At 30.8% G+C, this 16,877-nt stretch overlaps 2 protein-coding genes across 2 annotated transcripts; one reads left to right on the top strand and one right to left on the bottom strand.

Annotated features, from left to right (window-relative positions):
• Positions 1-1,498: 1,498 nt before the first annotated feature.
• On the bottom strand, positions 1,499-7,436 carry ZnT49B (Zinc transporter 49B). Its single transcript, XM_068771719.1, has 12 exons — positions 7,096-7,436; positions 6,824-7,023; positions 5,881-5,953; positions 5,383-5,509; positions 5,177-5,315; positions 4,633-4,788; positions 4,444-4,555; positions 3,430-3,640; positions 3,158-3,275; positions 2,089-2,163; positions 1,881-1,994; positions 1,499-1,810 (listed from the first exon to the last, which is right to left on the bottom strand). The coding sequence occupies exons 1-12, from the start codon at positions 7,385-7,387 to the stop codon at positions 1,766-1,768; spliced, it is 1,662 nt and encodes a 553-aa protein (XP_068627820.1). The 5' UTR covers positions 7,388-7,436; the 3' UTR covers positions 1,499-1,765.
• Positions 7,437-8,248: 812 nt separating this feature from the next.
• On the top strand, positions 8,249-9,919 carry RpL31 (ribosomal protein L31). The gene is made up of 3 exons (XM_068771654.1): positions 8,249-8,332; positions 8,470-8,699; positions 9,752-9,919. The coding sequence occupies exons 2-3, from the start codon at positions 8,476-8,478 to the stop codon at positions 9,900-9,902; spliced, it is 375 nt and encodes a 124-aa protein (XP_068627755.1). The 5' UTR covers positions 8,249-8,332; positions 8,470-8,475; the 3' UTR covers positions 9,903-9,919.
• Positions 9,920-16,877: the final 6,958 nt, after the last annotated feature.

Below are 16,877 nucleotides of genomic sequence, written 5' to 3' on the forward strand. Positions count from 1 at the left end.
AAACAGATGGCTGTTTTAAAAAGGAAGCAAAGAGGAGTTGGTTTCACTATACACATTTTTAATTTCCAATATTTCTGTTTCTCTGGTTTCGAAATTTCTTTGCTGATGGTGGTTTAAATCAAACCTAACTTCGAGTATGGTGCCCTGTTAGACACTGTTTGGGTTTTTATTCTTACATAGCTCTACGTTTTAAACAAAAACGATGAAATCTTCAATTTGACACAGACTTTATTGAAGTCAATAAATATCAAAGTCGCGCAATAATGTTTATATATTTAAGTCATTAAATAAACATGTCACTTGACAGAATAAGTAGTTTGTCTATTTGATTAATATTTTTACAGAAATAGCAGCGATGATGACTGGCTTTGAAGACTTGTACATCATTTCAGTAATTGTACTTGGGGTCACTTGCACCGTAGATGCTACAGTTTTAAAATGTAAGATGTCTTTACATGGTGACATATAGCTTTAATATGCTTTATTCGGCAAATAGATTTAATACAGCACTCTTGCAAGCAAATGAAAAGGAACAGATGATATTGTTATTTACAACAATTGTCTTTTAACAAATGTGAATTAAAGTTGTTAATTAGAGGTGCGTTTATATGCGACTAGTATTTTTGAACATACATAAGCCATTTCCATCTCTTTGCCGTTTGGTTTATCAGTATATTTGCTTTAATTGTTCTAAAAAATCCTTAGTATAAGTAGGATATACAGATAAAATTAACCAACACAAGAAAAACAGACAAATCTAGATTGACATTTAGCGCCGGTGTAAATGCGGCCCTAATTCGTTATCAATAATAAGATGTGCATATTTTGATGTTTGCTTTCTTCCGTAACAGTCTAGCTATTCCATGATTTATTTACAGGGTTAATTATCACTAGCGTGCGTTATTCAAGCCTTTTATTTTTTTACATTTGAGTTGATGAAATTTATTTTTTCTTGTAAACTTGTATCTGTCTTAATTTTAACGTACTAAATTCTAATAAGATTTATTGTCTCTATAGTTTTTCATATACTTGTGTAATTGTTATGCAATTTAAGTATTTTTTTTACTTTCTATACATATTAAGATTTTGATTTATATACTTGTACGTAAATTGTTAGAGTCGCTTTATTAAAACTAACCTCAAATACAATCAAAAAGGTTGTGTTCGAGTGCCTTTTTATGTATTAAAATTACAACATTTAGGTTCTAGATCTAGAATCAGCTGTTGTATTTTTTAAGATAACATTATTCTTATCGTCTGATTACCTATCATTATTAAAGTTAGGCTTCCGCAGTAGTTAATAACTTTAATTTATGAGTAATTGAAATCTAATAGGAAAAGGCACGAATTATTATGAACAGTTACATATATAAATTAAAATGTACATGAAAGTTCATATTTTTTTGATAGAACAATCATATTTGAGGGAATTCATAACATTAAAATGAAATTTACATATTTAGTAGCATAAATACTCGAGATAAACCCTTTGACGAATTAAATCGATTGTGGAGAGAATATGAAACTGTTAGACATTTGAAAATTTATATGTAACGTAACAATGTACTTGAATAAAACGAAGGCGTGGCCTTTTAATAAATAATAAGATTTGCATCCCTATACACACAAATATCTTTAAAATTTACATATTTAAACTTAAATTAAAAGCATGTAGATTGTAGCTTATTCATAATGTCTCAATAATAACAAGCGTTAATAAAAAATCAACAAAAGTGGAGTTTTGTGGTATGATTTGTACATTTCATTACAAAATCTCCAAATCGCAATGTCGAATTTGCGGGAACTTTTTCTGAAAAAAAAAAAACTTCGCAATTAGTAACTATTTTCACTATTTTAAAGAGAGCAATTAATATGCTTACCCTTAATTTCAATTCTATTCTATCAATCTCCCCGCCTAACATATCCACAATATTTTCACCATGTTTGAGTAGGAATGCTTCAACATTATCTATAGTCTCAATTTTCTTTATATCCTGTGAACCAAAAATTTACAAAATTAAAATTGAGTTGAAAATTTTACTAAAATAAGGTTTTCAATGGTGGAGAGAAAATGCGAAATAAGTTTACCTCTAACAAAACATTCAAATCATGTTTTTCTAAATATGAACGCGTTAATGCTCTCCCGTCAAAATCAACTTCAGCCTGTAATAAAAAATAAATACATAATTACGAAATTAGCTTTTTACTTATGACGTTTGTGTTTTTTCTACCGAAACTATTGACAACCCTTGTCTGAATATATATAAATTCAAATCGATTTTGTTTATACTCTAACTGTTACACCTGACGTTACATACAATTTCCAAATTGCTAACACGACTGACGCCACTAGAGATGAGTAGCTCGCGAGCTAAAGATAAGAAAGATGTATATCTTTGCAAAAGATATAATCACTGTCTAGTTTGTATGTCTCAATTATATTTCTATATCTTTATGCTCAAGAGTAAATTTTAGCGAGAGTTACAGCTCGTTCAGAGCTAGAGTGAAAGAGATGGATTTATATAGCAATTTACACGTAAAAGAAAGAGAGACGGATTGCATGTTTGTACTCGTATTAAAAATGTAAACTTCGGATTTTCGGAACGACATTAGACGCGTGGATGTTTTTTTTTGTGCTTTAGAAAGACTTTTAGAAAGACAAAATGTTTAATATGAATATTTCACAAATTTTAAGCGGCCTTACTGAGTTCTATGTATTGAGCCTAGTCATTCCATGAAGAGTCCGCCTATGTAATCTAAGAGCTAGGAAGCCTCCCAATTAGATGAAATTTATTCACGTAGCAGCCCGAGTCGAGGCTCTCCAGCGAGCCTTCGAGTATCTCTGCCATAAAGAGGATTAAGGATAAGCACCTTCTGCTCCCTGCCACGCATCCGTGGAATTTGTGGATGCCACTTGGACACAGCAGTGTTAGACATGTCCAAAATTTCATGATATTTATTTGTAATTACAAAGACAATGATAATGCAAGCATTCCTCTTTGAACAGCCATTTCGTTTACTTAGCAAAACCACGTTTTATTTGTATTAGGATGGAAAACCTCTCTTAACTCTTAAAACTTCTTAAATCCTAATTTATTTTGGTAACTCAAACACGCAGCACATGTTGATATCAGACATCAAAAATAGCAATACTCACTTTGTATCTTATAAGATTACTTCCAATGTCTATACCCTTAACATCATGAATGGCTCTGATCATAAAATCTCTTTCCAATACACTGTTTATTTCATCTAACTGCTCTTGTGGAATGGACCTGGAAAAAGAGTCTTTGAAATAATCAATGAATTTCTTATAAGTATTAATAAAATCATTTTTTTTTAATAAATATTGATAAAATAATATTTTAAATCTAAATTTACACTTTTATATAGCTTTATTTACATTTATATAGCAATGATGGTTCTTACCTGCCTACCAAAGCACCTATATTGCTCAATATAATAAATGAGGCAACTGCTCCTAATATACTTCCAACTAATATACTACCGATGGCATCTGGTAATGGGTTCCCTGTATACTGTGCAATCGCCATACAACTTCCTGCAACTACAACGCCAGCAACTGCAGCTGTATCCTCGAGCAAAACTACATTTACTGAGGGGTCTGAGCTGCGCATCACTGTAAAAAATAGGTTTCACATCACCAAAACAAGATAAAAAATATCAAAATAATAACTTAAGTTAAATATGTAAATAGAGGAAAAAGTACTCTGACTAAGTATTTATATCAAGCCAAAAATATGATTGTTTTATTACTTACAGTACATTATAGATATTTTGTTTCATTTGCTAGTTAATAGAATTGTAAGAATTATACATAGTTTTATTTACTTTAAATACATAAAATAGCAATACAAAACATAAGTACTAAATGCATATTTGTAGATTTCCTGGTCTTTAGGTAAATTTAATTTGGTTAAAAACAATTTTCATGAGATATTTTTTTTACTTTGATGTTATATCTTATTCGCATGACGTTATGAACTTTACACTAGAATATTTATTGATGATTCCATTTATTGGTGACAAAATGTCAGTTTACATCCTTTGAGAACAAACATTCTTGTTGAGTGGAAAAATTGTATCACACATTGTTTGTGAAACAAAAATGATGCAATAAATAAAAAGTTAACAGCAATGATCTATTATTAATGCAAGAAAACCTGGAAACTGGTAGCGTATTTCAATATGATAAAATTTTCGAATACATTAAAAAACAAATAAAATTTATGCACTTTAAAAAAAAAGAGCCATATTTAAATGCATCATTACATTTTTCACAATCATACACTTGTACTACAACTATATACAACTCTCTATCTTCAAAAGTGCAGTTGAAAGCGTTCCATATTAACTCTGCCTGACAAATATAGTATAACATTGTTGTAAAGTATTGTGTGAAAAATTATTAAATATCTTTACCATATTCCGTTAAAGACATGTTAGCTTCTTTGGCTCCCTTACGAATTGCACTCAAAGCCACCATTAAAGTGGCACCTTCTGACACGACTGCTCCACCAAGAACAAAATACGCCTGTGAAGATAATATTCAAAATAAAAAAATATATTTATAATTCAATATAATATATACATTAACAAAAAAAATATTACCCAGAAAAAGTCATGGAGAGGCTGAGGATCCATTATGCCTACCACTCCATGATAGAAAGATAAGCCACTGCCTACACAGAATATCCCTACTCCTGAGATAAGAGAGGACACATATCTCATATTGGTATAACCATATGGATGATCTGGATCTGCCATCTAAAAATTGATTAGTATAAAAATACAGCTTCTACATTTATATTGATTATAATAAAAGACAGTAAACACAATATACTTACTAGATTAAAAGAATGATATTATTTCTTTGCTTTAACAAATTAATATTTTAGTATAGCAATGTAGTTTATTCCAAAATAGGAATATTATAGAAAAAATACCTTACAATCATTTGATAAGAAGCAAAATTGAATTATGTGGTCATCTCTATGAAATAAAAATTCGCAGTACAAATATTGAAATGAATGTATTAATACACTTCTAAATACCTAACACTTTTTTCCCTATAATGAATTTATCTACTAGATATGGTATATTTTAAATATTTCTTTAAATAGCTTAATTATTGTTGTTATTAGATCAAACTTACTTGTACTGATTTATGTATTCCATAAGCTAATATAAGTTGATTGACAGTATCGGCAAGGGAGTGAATGCATTCCGAAAATAAGCTGTGTGATCCTGTGTAGAACCATGCACACAACTTAAAAAGAAAATTGCATCCATTTCTAGAACAATATATTTTTTATTATTTTTCAATAAAAACTAAAACAAAAACTTAGTTTTTTTACTTACATTCCTATAGCTGTGAGGACAACCCTTCCAGATCTTGTTTTCAAACCTAATTCTTCACCATGTTTTAAACGCTTGTGACTCATTTCCCTTCTGTAGTTTCTTAATCTTCGTTTAACAGTGAAAACATCTGTTAAAGTAAAGAATTACCAATTATTGAAAATGGAACTTTTGCTCTATACTATAATTAACAATAGCAGTAAAATACATTTTTTTAATCTCTGGTGTATAAAGAAATTTACAGAGTTCATTTCCTCTTGGTTCAAAATGAATCTTAGTCTAAAGTTTAACTGAAGATGGAAGTATGAGTCTATTAGTGAATTATTATGTAGTCAATAATGGGCAATTGATAATAACTATATTTAATATTAACCACATCTTAAACCCTGTTCAAAATCTCATTCCCATTGAATTTGAAATATTTCAAATTGTGAAAATGAAATAGTGAAATGACACATCAATTATTCTTAAATAAAAATAATAAATGGGGTTTGGCATTACCTTGTTCATATCTTCTTCTATCTAATTCTCTTCGTAGTAACTCTTTTTCTAAAGCTTCTCTTGATCCCCACACCTAGCATTGAATTGTATGTTTTAATTTTCATATGAAATTACTCATATACCAGAAATTAAATTTAAGCAAATATAATAATAGGTTAGATTATTTAAAATCATAAGAAATTAAAATTAACAAATAAAAAAAAAATTAGGTTACTAAAAATATTGCAAAAATATGTGTTATAATTTTGGATAGAATGTTCTTAGAAAGAAAAAAAATATGTAATACTTTATAGTAACAAGTAGAATTGATCTAATTATAAAATCAGTGTTTCTAACTATTCTCCCCCTAATAAAATAGCCATCTATTTTAGTTTGGGTATAATGACAGTAATAGCCATACAGCAATTATTTAATGGTCAAATAAGATTAGCATGTTGACACCTAATGGTAAATCATATGGCTTGTTACCTATGTCTTGTTAACTTTATGGAGCTTTATAAGATTTTTAATGCCACATTAGGTTATCATATTTTATCTCATCAGCCCTATTTGCTTACTGTAACACATTCAAGAAAACAGTGATATCATAGGTTACTTTTTAGTGAAATATACAGTATATAAAAGTTACGTATATAGTAAAATGTTTTGATTTGTAAAAACTGCCTACTTGCTATCTCTTTATAAATATGTTTACTGGTAAAGAGATAGCAGGTGCTGACAGTCAGGTTGACTGATAGAGAATTTCTATAAGTTACTAAGTCTGATTTTGCACAATAGATGTAAAAATTGTAAATAAATTAATGTAATTACATTGTGGATCTAGCGCTGGTAAGAAAAGATAAATCTGGTCAAAGTTTTCATAAATTATGACAGTGGTCATAGTTTGATCACAAGGATTTTAAGATAGAAATAAAAAACGATCATGATTAACAGTAATCCAAACCTCAATGGCCTTGGCTTCAACATCTTTACGGTAATGTACAGTTATGGGTGGTTCAGATTCATATGGTGATCTTCGAAGTACTTTCGGTAGTGATTCTAAGTCTGTTTGTTTCAACAAATATTCAGTCATTGCACGCATAGGAGTTATAAAATTACGCTCGGTATATGAAGCAGAAAAATCAATTAATAGTCTTTTCTTCACTGAAAAAATAAGTAAATGTGTATTGGTAATATTTCTTTGTTATTTACAAGATTGTATGATTTGTTGCACACCTTGAGGCGTTATTTCTTCTTTTGCAGAAGAAGTTACATTTTGTGGCTTCTCAATAGTTACTTTTGTAACCAATTTATTTTCATCTGTTTCGGTCTTTACGACTATTTCCCTTACACATTTTTTAAGTTTTTCACTAGCATCAGGGCTTTTCTCGTCAACCTTAACGTTAGCAGGCTTACTTTTATCAAAAATAAAAGCGGAAGTTTTTAAATGTCGGTTAAAAACATTTCTTACTGCGCTTCGTTGTAAATTTCCTGTATATCTAATAGAAATACAGTTCAAATTTATCATATGAAAGGAATGTTTGCTAAATTTTCTATAAAAAAATGCAGCCGCAGAAGGCAACATGATATTTTTTGATTAAAAATTGCGTTAAGAAGTATTGTATCTATTTAAAAAGTCTTCTTTACATTTATAATAATGCACATTGTCTTAACAAGTAAAACATCAATTTAGTTTATAATTATGACCTATGAAAGTATAGGTAAAATCGTAAAATTAAAAATTTTCAATAGTTCTATATAACAATTTTAAGATTCATACAGTGACATCACCTGTCATTGTCATGTTAGTAAATATATATAATATACTCTGTGTTAGTAAATATGGCCAAAGGTGCAACACAATTACTTTCAATTTTTTTATTCATTTATTTATTTCATGTTCCTAATAAGGGTTGCCAACTATTTTTTTAATATTAAATTTAGAGGTATTGTTCTATTGTATTAAGTTTTTGTGCAGTATTTACCCTAAAAGCTTCTAGAAGTGACTTACGACCTGTTTATTTCTGTCTGGTACTCTCGACAAATCTAGCAGTTTCTAACATTCCTAAATTAAGCCATGTTTTAAACCCAAAATTTTTTTGCTTCTAAATTTTTAAAATACAATTAAATTAAAGCATTGTATGAGTGTTATGGGAAATAAATTGGAACATACATACATACGAGAACATATTTTCATATCAATAAATGAAAAATCATTTTTTTGCACTTAATTTGTAAAAGTGAAACAAATCATGCAGCGAGAATTTTTATGCATTATACAAATTTAATAACAAACAAAGCTTAAATATTATATAAATATCCCGTTAATTAAGTAACAATTCATGGCTAAAAAAATTGTTAACAGGCAAAGGAATAGAGGACTTATAACCAAACTTATAGCATCATTACTTGTGTATGTCTCGTTGACAGATAAAATTGACATTTCTTTTCGTTTCATCGAGTGTCCGTAGAGGTGTGTTTATGTACAATAATCTCTATGAATCGCTTTTATTTCCATTTTATTTAGTTTTTCGGTTTTGAATACTTTTTCTGTGTTGTGTGGTTTATATACTGAAAATACTATTTTAAGTTTTTGTCTTGTAATTTCAGAATACAATGGCAAAACCAAAGGGAGAGAGGAAAGGCAAATCTGCGATAAATGAAGTTGTTACCCGTGAATATACGGTCAACTTACATAAACGCCTTCACGGAGTCGGTTTCAAAAAGCGTGCTCCGCGAGCAATCAAGGAAATTCGGAAGTTTGCCGAAAAACAGATGGGCACTCCTGATGTCCGTGTGGACACTCGTTTAAACAAATTTCTATGGTCCAAGGGTGTAAGGTAAGTGGTTTATATCAATTTAATGTCAACTTCACTCATATATTGTTTATTACATTATCAGTAAACCTAAATTTTCTCGACGAAAAGCTGAGTGTTTAGTGTTGTTATTTTAATGTCTGGTTTCTGTTCGTACTAAAAACATTGATTATTATCTAGGTTTCACTTGTAATAAGAACACAATTGGCATAATAATATGAATTGGTATAAAGAATTGTGTTCATTACTTACATATTAACAAAAAAAATTGCTGTGTTTAATAAATAATGTAGCATTATTGATATTTAAGAATACGTTAATATACTGCAGCTATTTGTCTAATAATAAGTACATTTTAATATATTTTTTCTGCTTAGTACTATAGTAATATATAATAAATAAAATTATATTCAATATTTCTTCTTGAATAGGTCATTAAATCTTCTCCTTCGAAGTTAAACATATAATAAAGCATACTAAAATTATGATATTTTAGAAATTTAAGAGAAGGACATTAATATAAAGTTACATTTGTGTTTAAACTAATATTAAGTTTCAAAATTTAGCATAATATCGGTACTCTGAGTGGTTAATCTATAAGTTCAAATTAGCATGTCAAGCTATTTGTAAATTTTATATTAGTTTTCATTACACTACATTACAATTTTCTAATTTTTCCTGGATTATTGTTTTCTCTTTAAATTAGAAATGTTCTATTTTATCTATAGCCAATGTTGTCATTTGTTCTTGTTTTTCTAATCTAATTTACATAATTGTCATTATGTGGTTATGCTGGGATATAGCTATGCCTATTTCCATATTTAGTGTTTTAATTTCCTACAAATTTTTTCATAATATATTGTGGGTAGTTATTTATTTGTGGTTTTTGTGTATACTTAATAGTCAACTATTTAATGCAGTAATTCCTGATGCTGTTTTTTTAAAATTTCACTATTATTAGATTTAAAAGACTTATTATTCAGATAAACTAAAACCTTATCATAAATGTTCTTTTATGTCAAGTATTGTAATGTTATTCTTGGTTAAATCTCTGATAACCTTTATTTTTTTTTCAGGAATGTTCCATTCCGTGTTCGCGTAAGGCTTTCACGTAGACGTAATGATGATGAAGACTCAGCCCACAAATTATTCACCCTTGTGACATATGTGCCTGTTGCCTCCATCAAGGGCTTGCAAACTGAAAATGTTGATGCTAGCCAAGAATAAATCTTAATATAAGTTTTCTTAGTGTTTTATTTTATGAATAATTTATTTTTGCTTTGCTTCACTTCTGTAAATCTTTGATAGTTAATGATACAGATTTAAGTGAAGCACTAACAAAGCCCTTAAAACTGTTTACACTGTCAGGAGTTTGGTCGAACCTTGCCCAAATTAAAATTAGATAAGATGCTTTTGGAAGATTTAAAGCAAATTTTTAAAAAGAATCTAGGACTCTGCATAGCTTGTAATTCATCCATTCTGAACATTTAGAGTTAACTATTTTGAAGAAGAAATCACTTGTCTTTTCCTTATAATTTGAATGTTATTTTGGAACAACTGCAATTAATCAATCTGGTGCCTCTGCTAGTATAACATGACAAGATATGTAATTTTTTACCCCACTTTAGAACTATTTATTGTGTACTGACAAGAATTTTAAAACCTCAATTAGGTAATCATGATATTTTCACGGTAAGAGATTTTGATTCACATAATTCAAATTTTCTCTACACTTGCTACTCAATTACATGTAGTATGGTTATTCAAATGAAATTTTCAAAGATTATTTTACATGAACTTAAGTATTTTTTATGATAGGTTGGAGAAAACTAAACACTAACTTATTCACATAACTGAAAATAAAGTTAGAAAAACTATTGTAAAGTAATAAAATCACAAACAATTTCCTACAACAAGTCTAAGGAATCCTAAGTAGTTTTTTGAGCATTTGCTTTAGAAGGGCTATTCCTAGATCTAAAAGAATGGTCATAAATGTCTTTAATTATGTTTGATAAATTATTCTTGTATTTGAAACTTTAAACACTAGCACATGACTACCGATGGTAAGACTCCACAAAGAGAAGAAAGCTTTGTTGAGAATATGTTACAACTTAGTAATTATTTATTCACTCTATTGTATTTTATCAACGACATATTGGAACAGAAACACTGAAGTAGGCAAAGTACAGTACCATGCGGTAAATATTACACATCGACCTTTGGAAAGAGACATTTCGTCTTCGTAGAGCATTATCTCTGTCCTACACTTGTGACGTTTTGTCAGTCGTATTTCGTGCGACAGAGATAACGCTCTACGAAAGCGAAATTAGCCGATTGTCTCTTTCCAAAGGTCGATGTGCAATATTTATCGCCGGGTATTGTTCTCAACTGTTGCTGTGTGCAACATAAATTGTTTTTTTATGTTTTTAAAATTTCATGTCCCGCTCAAAGTTTTATGTATTTTATTTTCTTTATTATGCATCAAAATAACAATTAAAATACATCTCAAAGGAAATGTAAGAAAAAACATAAGTAATTACTGAAAATTTATGCAGAGGTACAAAATTTATCGAGATTTAATTATGACTTTTTGCAAATATCAAATATTTTGGACCCTTTCAAAAAACGCTTTTTTGGACGATTAATAGACAGAATGGATTAGTTAAATCAAGTGAGTGTACTGGTTGAAAAAACTACTCAAGCTACCTGGTTGAAGTTACTTCATTAAGAGAGATAATATTCCCAATTCTAGTATATAAAAACGTATAGTATAGTGAAACATATGTACAGGGTGTATGTATATATATGTATACATAGCTGTATATATATATATATATATATATATACGTACAAAAGTAGTAAAATAACTACATTGTCAAAATATATCAAACAAGGTGATCAAAAAGAGAGTATTGCCCGATTTCGTATGCAAGTGTGATCTCAGGCGGAAGATGCTCGACGAATTGAACAGGAGGTACGTGGAAGGTGACACAGCTTCAGTAACGAGGATATTTTGCCCGGACGTCGAGTCGGGCTAAAGCGCTTTCCGTAAAATCGTGCTGAAAACGGTTCTGGCCCTGGGGATTTTCGGAGTTTATAGGTTTAAACTCAAGAAGAGTCCTTCCTACCTGCATCTCACACTCTGTTAGAGAGCGGCAGCGTTGTCTCCCTGTGGGAGATGGCGACAGCCGCCTCGTATTCGTACAGTATTGCAACACAGAAATAGGTAATACAATAAAACGTTATAGTGTAAGAATTGTGATGAAACCCAGGAGGTGACGCAAAGGAGGTTAGTAAATAAAAGTTTGGGATGAAATGTGAAGGATGAAAGAGTATAATATTATGAAGGAAGTCCTTTTTTAATTTTGATAGGCAGAAAAATATTTAAAAACTATCAAAAAGCACTTGGGAAGTTAATTGAAATTAATTTTGGTGATTACCATGTGGCTATCATCAAGTATAGGCTTGTTTTTGCAGGATTCACTATAAGACCAAATTTCGCAACAATAGCTTCCATCATGCGATCTGCTGGTGTAGAGTAATATTTTTACCCTTCATCTTCATAAAGATGATAGAGAAAAAGAGAAACAAAACAGTCCGAGTTAGAATTAATAATTCACACTTTGTGCCTTAACTATATAGGATTGCCACTGCTTATAAACAAGTTTTTACAGAAGGGGCAGGAGCGTCCTCTGTGTAGCATAACCCACACTGCGATCGCCTACTCGCCTACCAAGCGCGACGATATATGGTGTGGGATTCTTTCTAAGGTCGATAGGTCTTGGAGGTAATAATAACAGGAAGTTCAAAGAAAAAGTGTATATATTCATTAAGCTTTGCCCATATTTATATTGATTTAAAACTGAATGAAAATAATGTTTAATCAACTAAAATTGTCAGCTAATCACAAGTCGAAAAGTATTGTAGAGCGCTTACTTTCGCCCGATGTATATAAAGAATGATACTTATGTGGAATTCCCCTTTTCGATGCGCCGCTGACAATGACGTTATGTAGCTTATGCAATCGTATATAGGGTGGATCAAATGACGAAAGACGCGGACCTGAAGTGTAAAAGAAGACCAGAGTATGAGGAATGCCCCATCTCATTCCTCAAGCGACAGCTTAGACTGGGAACGCTTGGCGAATGGAATAGGAGATATGTGGAAGGAACGACGGCATTGACTACGTGGAAGTTCTTTCCGGACGCTATCGCGGCCTATCATGCGCTCCGTAGCATGGTCGTGAACGCGGTCATGGTCCAACTCTTCACGGGGCACGGGGGATTCTCTGAGTACCTTCTTAGGTTTAAGCTCAAGGAGGATCTCTCGTGCTTCTGTGAACCGGGCGTGGACCCGACCGTGATCCACCTGGTAACAGAATGTTACGCATTTCAATACCGCCTCCATTTATAAAGGGAAACAAAAAATCGACTTCTGCATAAGAAAGGGCTGAAAAAACGACGAAGTACGTTAACATCGAAAAGGAAAATGCTAAACTGGTGGTTGACTGCGCTTTCGTTGGCTTTAGTAAGAAATACACGAGTTAAAGTAAGACGATACTACGACGAGGAATAACTACAGTTACACGATACACCGTTGACACTAACGCTGTTTGCGGTTATTCTAGAAACTAATTCAACAACAACAATCGCTAGGCTTTAGAGCCACTGTTGCGTCTTTCATTGCATGCACCTATAGCCTTAAATAAATTTGTAGAAGAAATATCTGTAAATTTTTTATAAAATGTTTTTTTTTTTAAAGATATTATTACTTAAAATATATTTGAAATTTTATATTTGAAATTTTTAGTTACGTAATACCTTGTTTTACATCAGAAGAGAAGGAAAAAATTCTGTTGCAAAGTGAGTAAGAGCTAGCGAGAAGCGGAAATGAGTATTCGTCGGTGACGGAAAAGGTTCTACGCTTAGTAAATGTCAGCGGCATAGTCACACATACATTGCTTCATAGGGACCAAATCTTAGATTTTAGCTTCCTTTTTATCATTTAGAAAGCGATATAGCCTAATAATGTAATGTAAAGAACGTGCTTTGCCGTAAGTTCATACCGTAAGTCAGTGATGTAATCATTAAAATTTTTACCTTCTTTCTCGAATTCGTTGGTGATTACTTCTTTATTCTATATGATAATTTAAAATTGGTGTACAAAAATGATAATGTTTGGTATTTTTATATTAAATTATAAAAAGACGTGCTTTAGCATTAGAATTATGCCACAAATATATTTTTAACAAAAAGTAAAATCGGCGATATTTTTGAAATTAAAAGATGCGTAAATTTTTAGATTGAACAACAACGACAAATAATTTTTGATGATAAGTCTAGATTTCAATACAAATATAGATATGTAATTAATATAGATCAATAAAATATTTATAAAACAGTATAGTAAGGTAAGAAAGGTGAAGATTTCAGACAAACGAGAAGTAATGTCATACATATTTTAGACGGACCCGCCCACTTCACACAAAGGCATAATTTACAGGGTCGCGTGGAGAAGAGAGCCCGATTTATAGTCCGACAATTGGGTCGGGCTTTTAAATGAACACTGCAGCGATTTGCCGCTTTTGTCATGATTTATATGTTATACGTGTGCTACTATATAGTGCAAATCTTAAAATTTGAATATTACACATTATAATTGATTTCTTTTTTATACCCTTTAAGGATATTAAATTTTTATGATTAAAAAGAGAAACTATGATTTTGAATATAGTTTGATGAATAGTACAGTTTACAATTAAGGTTTAATTATATGCCTTTCATTTGTTTAATTACCAGTTATTAAATTATTTCTGAAACTGGCGCGGAAGCATTGCTAGCAAGGATATTATTTGAATTACATTACAGGTTACTACCTACACCTTGCGCAGCAGTGATAAGCACTCAAGTACTCAGTATACTTTTTTAATGAAAGGATACATTCATATAATATAGAATATACAGAGCGTAACTTATGATTTAGGACTGACTGCTGATTTAAGACTACAACACTATGTCACACCACTTTCATTATAAACAAGGCATTAAATATAAAACAATTAAGAGAATATGAGTTTCGAGTGTTGTTCATGACGAGGAAAAAGTAAACATGACAGTAGTTGTTTATTATACATACACACGCACACACACACATATATTGCAAAACCTTAAGTTGTGTTTATGTTATATAACTGTATATACTCGTATAACAAGTCATGAGACTAATTAGTATAATTTTGTGTTACATATGTACATATTTATTTTATTTACATCATTATACAAACTAAACATTATATAAAATATGATTAAATTACGCAAAAATTACTTTTAAACGTCTGACTAGCGCATTTTTTATTGGTAGGACGTATGAATTATTATCACGAAACTTGTACACAGGTCATTTTAAAATAATCTTAGCTACTAATATCAAAAAAGTTAGTACAAAATTCTTTAAATATACCGATTAAAAAGTCTACACATATAACTTTTTTGTTTGATAAACGAAAATATTAGTGATAAAATATTAAAGAATTCAAATCAAATTTTTATTACACTGCCCGGTGATAACGTTAAGGTTATTTCTATTTGTGCAGGATTAGCTTGCGGTGACTAGTGGGCTAACAATAATAACGTGTTGTTTACTTAGGTGACCCTAAGTATATTAGATTGTTGTTCTCTGTATGTTACACATAATAACCGTAGTATTTACTTTTTAACATCATAGACAACGCCTTTTACACATTGTTTAAATTGTCTGATTTCTCAAAAGGTGGTTATTTTCGTTATTTCTCATCCAAGCAATTTTTCAAAAACCATTGCAAAATCTTATCCTTTACTGTAATAACGTGGGCAACAAATATTAACGAATTACGTTGAACGTTAAGAAAAAAAAAGTAAAACAAGTCATCAAGGAATTGTTTGAATTGTCTGTGATTGAGTCCTCGTGATTTTATGAAATTTACAGTCGAAACTACCACTTTCATGACATTTTAAAATTTAATTTTTTTAGAACAGAGGGCTTGCAGTGGGCTCTTGGTGTATAATGCAGTGAAACTGCATGAGATCTTCAGCGTTTATGTTTTTTTCTTGCAGATGCTTTTTCAGCAAAGTAACTAGCCCGGAATTGGCACCAATCTTCAAAGGAGCATCATCAGTCGCAACTCCCGATAATTTTGATAAGTCCAAATCAGTTTTTGAACACTCATCCAAAAGTACATTGGGTATATCAACACCTTTGGTTTGACCTTTCAATGAACACATTCCTAATAACTCTTCTAAGACTTCAAAATCTTGAGTAACACCTCGTATGAATATGAGAAGTTGAGCTGTGGAGCTAATATCAGTGGATTCGTCGAGTGCTAATGAAAAAAAAATAATGTTTTTAGTTTTTTCAATTAATTGTTCCGCAATATTACCTGACAAAGACATAATTCGTCTTTGGATAGTCATACAATTCAGTTGAATTTTTTCAAACTCTTTTGCTGCCTCTGGACACATTTTCTTAGCAGCAATTTCTATGCATTCTTTTACAAATTCGCCATCATTGAAAGGGTGACTTCGCTTTGCTATCATTCGAGAAATTTCATAACTAACTTCTATAGCTGCTCTTGAATCTCTAGCTAATCTTGAATGGGTTTTGTAAAACATAGCTTGCTGACCAATAACTTCCCGTTTTAAAGACAAACTTGGTAAAAGAAGGATGCTGCGTTTCATAGTGCCTTTTTACATTATATTCCTTTGCAATCGCAACAGAATTCTTGCAAATTAAACAAACGACTTTGTTATGCGACCATACAAAGAAGCATGTTTCAGTCCAAATTTCTTGAAACTGCCGATTTTCATCTTTAACCTTAAGTTTTTTACTAGGTCCTGGCTTCTCCATGTTGCGTTCTAATCCTGGCTAGGATTAACACAGCACCTAAAAACAATTACAGTACCTACTTAAATTACCCATCCTTTTTTAAACTCTCAAAAATAATTGATTAAATATCATTCGCGCGAGATTCAAATTACTTTTCGAACATATTTTTTTTGGTTTTATTCTGGAATAGAATTCAATATTTTTCGAATGTACGAGAGTATTATTTTTGCTGTCGGCGGGCCACCAGTATTCGACCGGCGGGCCGCGGTCTGTGTATCCATGCTTTATATTTATATAACATCGTAGAAGTATAGTATCACCAATTTATTTAACGCAATATAT

Source organism: Battus philenor, unplaced genomic scaffold (genome assembly GCF_028537555.1).
Source record: "Battus philenor isolate CCGP_79_NKW_IND1 unplaced genomic scaffold, ilBatPhil1.0.hap1 SCAF_4, whole genome shotgun sequence".
In the NCBI taxonomy this organism is placed as follows: domain Eukaryota; kingdom Metazoa; phylum Arthropoda; class Insecta; order Lepidoptera; family Papilionidae; genus Battus; species Battus philenor.